The 5293-nt window shown below is 41.5% G+C and overlaps 1 protein-coding gene across 1 annotated transcript; it reads left to right on the top strand.

Moving 5' to 3' along the window:
* Positions 1-286: 286 nt before the first annotated feature.
* On the top strand, positions 287-4852 carry barhl2 (BarH-like homeobox 2). Its single transcript, XM_036569540.1, has 3 exons — positions 287-1044; positions 2991-3216; positions 4516-4852. The coding sequence occupies exons 1-3, from the start codon at positions 489-491 to the stop codon at positions 4814-4816; spliced, it is 1083 nt and encodes a 360-aa protein (XP_036425433.1). The 5' UTR covers positions 287-488; the 3' UTR covers positions 4817-4852.
* Positions 4853-5293: the final 441 nt, after the last annotated feature.

Raw genomic sequence — 5293 nt, 5'->3', positions numbered from 1 at the left:
GCGAGCCACACTGGAAAGGATTTTACTAGCAAAAAAAGGAGAGAGAGAGAGAGTGATGTCGAGGAGTTTAGAGCCCCTGCGAAAAGCTCAACTTTAAGAGAAAAAGTTCAATGAGCAGAACAACAACAACAACACAAAAAGAAAAAAAAGAGAAAGAAACAGGGACGTGGGAGCTTAACACACACCGCACTGCTGTCCACATTTCACACTGAATGTACGAACACCTTGGAGCGCAGAGCATCACACAGTTTCTGAAGGATTTTTTCTCCAGTTTTTTGCTTGTTTCTGAAATGTTAGCTCGCTCTTCTCTTCGCTCTCCTCGTTGGCTTCCACTTGGTGCGTAATTTGGCGACGGTTTTACGCGCCGTTTGGTTTCGTGTTTTTGTTTTTGTTTTTTCTTCTTATTCTTTCAGTTTTTCTCCTCATTTCGAGCCAAATGGAGGAAAAAGTTGTGATGAAAGCTCCCTAATCGCCGCCGCCTGACCACCATGGAGGGATCCAGCGGGTCTAGTTTCGGAATAGACACTATCCTGTCCGCGTCCAACCCGTGCACTTCTGCGCTCATGAACGGAGACTTTCGTGCGGATTACCGCGGACAGTCCACCCCTTCCCCGTGCTCGGAAGTGGACACGGTGGGCACGGCGCCCTCCTCGCCCATCTCGGTTACCGCGGAGCCTCCCGAGCCGCACGGGCTCCTCCAAGACGGCCTTCATCACCACCACCATCAGCAGCACCATCAGCACCACCATCATCATCCTCACCGCCAGCTCTCGCCGCAGCCTCAGGCCCCGCGGACTGCCACCTCCTCTTTCCTCATCAAGGACATCCTGGGCGACGGCAAGCCGCTGGCCGCCTGCGCGCCCTACAGCACGAGCGCCGCGGCGCAGTCCCCGCACCAGCACGCGCCCAAGGCGGAGGGGGGCGGACCCGGAGCCGCCGGAGGAGCCGGAGGAGCCGCAGATCCGTTCAGGAGCAAAGCGGAGCAGGAGGAGAGCAGGAGCAAAGCGGAGAAAAGGGAGGACGCGCAGGGAGACAAGTGCAAAGGTGAGAGGCTAATAACCGTTTGGGGAGGTAAAGAAAGATGTATTTTTGGTTATTATGTGTGCGCTCGGATTTGTTAAGATTAATAAAATAATCCGAGTTTGTGTTGGTGGAGTTTAACATCGGAGTTTCAATAAGCTCAATATTTTAAATCTGAAAAAAATCGTTTAGTGAAATTAACAGATTTAGAAATAAAATGTTTAGTCCGGGAAAAAAAAAATATTTTCCTTTTGTTCACATCAATCAAGCAAAATTGGGTTCGTGTCACTTAATAATACAATATAAATAGACTCAGCATTTTAACAGCGCTAAATAATTTTTTTTAATGTTTAAGAAAAAGTTATATTAAATATATGTTCTCATTAAATTCCCTGTATTATCAGATTCAACATAATGCAGTTCAGATACCACTATAGCTGCACTGGAGTCACTCGGAGTTTCACTAGACTCATCATTTTAAGGCCGGTGTTTAAAATGTTATTTAGAAAAATAATCCTCTAATTTTTTTGAAGATTATTTTATTTTGTAGTATTTTCTCACCTGTTTCCTTTATTTATTAGTTTGCCTCAGTGTCCTCAGTCTGTACTTCAGAACAGAATCATCTGGGTTTGCTCACTGTTAAAGTTTCTTAGTAGTTTAAGTCTGAGGCTGTTAACACGATCAAATTTCGTTAATTCGCAATTTTGCACTAAACTGGGCTCTCTTAGTAGCGCTCTAAAAGACTTTTTCTGTTTTCATCAGTTTTCCTTTTTAACCACTTCAGATCCCCAGTGCAGTTCAGATCCACCACAATAGTGTTTCAATAAGCCCAGCGTTTTACGACCTCCAGTTTACTGACTTCATTATACAAGACGAAATAAACGGTAATGATTGCTTTAAAAAAGCTGTGTATTTTTTTCACTGTAGAGGCAGCACAGGCCTGCTCTGTTTACTGTTACCTCAATACGAAAACCTGCAGAGATTACATGATTTCAACCACACATCATATTATGGTCTATAACTATACAATATTAATACAATATTACAATAATACCATATTAGGCTTATATTTGTAGTAAAGCTACGGAAGAAATTCAACAAAATAGTCGTTTGGTAGAAAATAAACGGGAGAAAAGAATTTAACTATAATAAACTGTAACTGTAATATATTTTCAGTCTTTTTTTGCAGTGATAGGTTTAAAATGTTTTGACATATTTGAAATACAAATGAAATATTTGTTGGCAGTTTCAAATTTTTTTCCATCTGTTTCGGTCTGTTTGAAATATTCGCCGCATTTTGACACTTTTCATAACAAACCTGATCTAAATTAGAGCAACATTCTCCAATCTTGGTGTTTTATCTGAGTGCTTTTAGTTGTGTAAGAGGTTGAAATCACGCTGTCACTGAGCTCTCTCTGATATTAGCATAACAGATGTAAAGCCTGCTGAAGTTGCCCCGGTGCTGCAGCCTCCCTAGTGGGGCAATTAGAGAGATTATTGTTCTTCCTAGAGGGGGGATCATAGAGCGCCACAAAAACACTGCTACAAATAGAGATGGATTCAGCTATCGATTCTATACCTTTCCATTCTTTTTTATTTCGCCTTCACCTTTTTTTTCTTTCACGCCAACAGAGATTTTTGTGGTTTTGTTTATCTTTTGTAAATCTGATGCTGGCGGTGATGTTAACAGTCATTACACATCAGAAATATTAAATAATCAGATCGAAATCAGGCCTACATTCATTATTTCTACCATCAAATTTAATTGTTGAAAAATCCAGAGTCTAAATTTTCTCTCAGATAATTATGAACCTGTATTAACTATATCATTTTTGAGGAAATAAAAATGTCTGTGTATGAAAATGAACAGCACTACATCTGCGCTTTTATGTGCGTGTATAATAATATTTTTTTATCAAATTAGAAATATTCTCGGCTAAATGTTATTCTCGTTCTCCGCTCTTTTCCAGCCACTAAAGAGGAGGGGGATCGGGAGATCTCCAGCTCCAGAGACAGCCCCCCAGTGCGCACTAAGAAGCCCCGGAAAGCGCGCACGGCCTTCTCGGACCATCAGCTGAACCAGCTGGAGCGCAGCTTCGAGAGGCAGAAGTACCTGAGCGTGCAGGACCGTATGGACCTGGCGGCGGCGCTCAATCTGACCGACACGCAGGTCAAAACCTGGTACCAGAACAGACGGTAAGACCCCCACTGCCCCCTCACTTCACACCTTTACAGACTTAAACTGCTGTAAACCTCCTGGCCATGACCCGGTATAATAATAATAATAATAATAATAATAATAATAATAATGTTGCTAATCACGATTAATCACCATTAATGGGGAGGTGGCTGATACCTGAAGTTGGTCAAACCAAATTATTTTACTTGTGAATATGAAATATCAGCTCGAGCTCGGCGGTCTTGTGGACCCGTTTTTATGCAGTTCGGCGTTCTGCGCGTTTTTTAACGGGATCTTTTTATCGCGCACTTTAAATTAATAGATTTAATCTACACCTGTTCGTCACGTGCAGTTTCAATGCTTAATGTATATGTTGATTTATTTTTGTAGCACGTTTTCAGCCAATGTCCAGTTATTTTGAAGTAGGTCACAAGCTTTATCTGAAGAACTGAAATTAATATAATGAATAGAATAACAATATAAATAAATGTTGTTGTTTTTCCTTTTTTTCCCAAAAACAACAAACAAAAAAAACTTTTTTCGGTTCGTTTTGTTCGGTCTCTCCCTCTCTCTCTCTCTCTCTCTCTCTCTCTCTCTCTCTCTCTCTCTCTCACACACACACACACACACACACACACACACATACACACACACACACACATTTACACATATTCAATTGGCTAATAAATTAGATGATTACTTACTAAATTAATAAGATTAATTTCAGTACATTAATAACTGCAAATAACTTTAAAACTCAAACTGTGCTACTGTTGCAACTTCAGAATATTTTCACTGCAATGTATTTTTTCTTTTCGTTCTTTTTTTTTAATGTCTCGTTTCACGCTGCCTGCAGTTTTAGAGTGCAATCTGACTTCATTAGTCAATATTTACCTTCAATAATCATCAGTGACGAATTCATTTGAATTTCTGCTCTTATTTTGTGCTTCATTCACAGCGCAGTTTGACGAACATATTCGGATCTCATGAGGGCGATATCATTTCATCAATGAATAATCAATACTAATTAATCAATACACGCTTTTAATAATGAAATAAAACGCAAAATAACGGCATCTTAGACGATATAGTAATATAATCATGTCGGGAAATTATTACGATTAATAATCAATAATCACTACCAGTAATCAATAATAAACTGCAGTAATCAAACAAACCAGCAGTTAAAATTTGTTATCTTACTATTAGGTAAGTTTTAGAGGGTCGTGTGGTGAAGCCATCTTTAATCAATAACCGATCCTCGTCTGTATCGATCACTCGACTAATCACGGCTGGGTGTTGTGTGTCTCGTGCAGGACTAAGTGGAAGCGGCAGACGGCGGTGGGTTTGGAGCTGCTCGCGGAGGCGGGAAGTTACTCAGCGCTGCAGCGGATGTTTCCGTCGCCCTACTTCTATCCCCCGGGGCTGCTCGGGGGGGTGGACGGCAGCACGGCGGCGGCCGCAGCGGCGGCCATGTACAGCAGCATGTACCGGAGCCCCAGCGCGCCGCATCCCGCGCTCCACAGACCGCCGCTCGTTCCGCGCGTGCTCATCCACGGGCTCGGGGCGGGGGGGCAGCCAGCCCTCAACCCACTGGGGACCCAACACCCCCGGTAAAATTACCCAGGGGTGGCGGGGGGAGTTTATAATAAAACAAAAACAAAACAACAACAAAAAAACAATTTAATCAATGAACAAAGACATTGAGAGACTGCTGGAGGAAGAGGAGGATAAGGATGAAGAGGAAGAGGAAAAAAGGTTTTTTTGCAAAAGACAATTGAAAGACTGCTTTACTGAAAAAGAAGAGCAAGACGTTGGTGATGAAGATGAAGAAAACAGCAAAGTATTATTTAATATGGAGCAGCTGAACTCCAGTAAAAAGGACTGATCACGTGACGGACTGTTCGTTTGTTTGTTTGTTTGTTTGGGTTTTTTGTTTTCCTTTCTTTTGTACAAATACACTTATACTAGTAAATAAACTTACAAAAAAGTTTATTAGACGGAAGAAAGGGTTGAATAAAGACAGAATGATAAAGAAGAAGAAAAGGGGATCTGAGAGGTTTTGTGTTAAAAAAAAAAACACGTGCAGACACT

This window comes from Colossoma macropomum, unplaced genomic scaffold (assembly GCF_904425465.1).
Source record: "Colossoma macropomum unplaced genomic scaffold, Colossoma_macropomum, whole genome shotgun sequence".
In the NCBI taxonomy this organism is placed as follows: Eukaryota; Metazoa; Chordata; class Actinopteri; order Characiformes; family Serrasalmidae; genus Colossoma; species Colossoma macropomum.
Note: the sequence above shows the minus strand (reverse complement) of the source record. Positions and strands in the feature narration are given on the sequence as shown.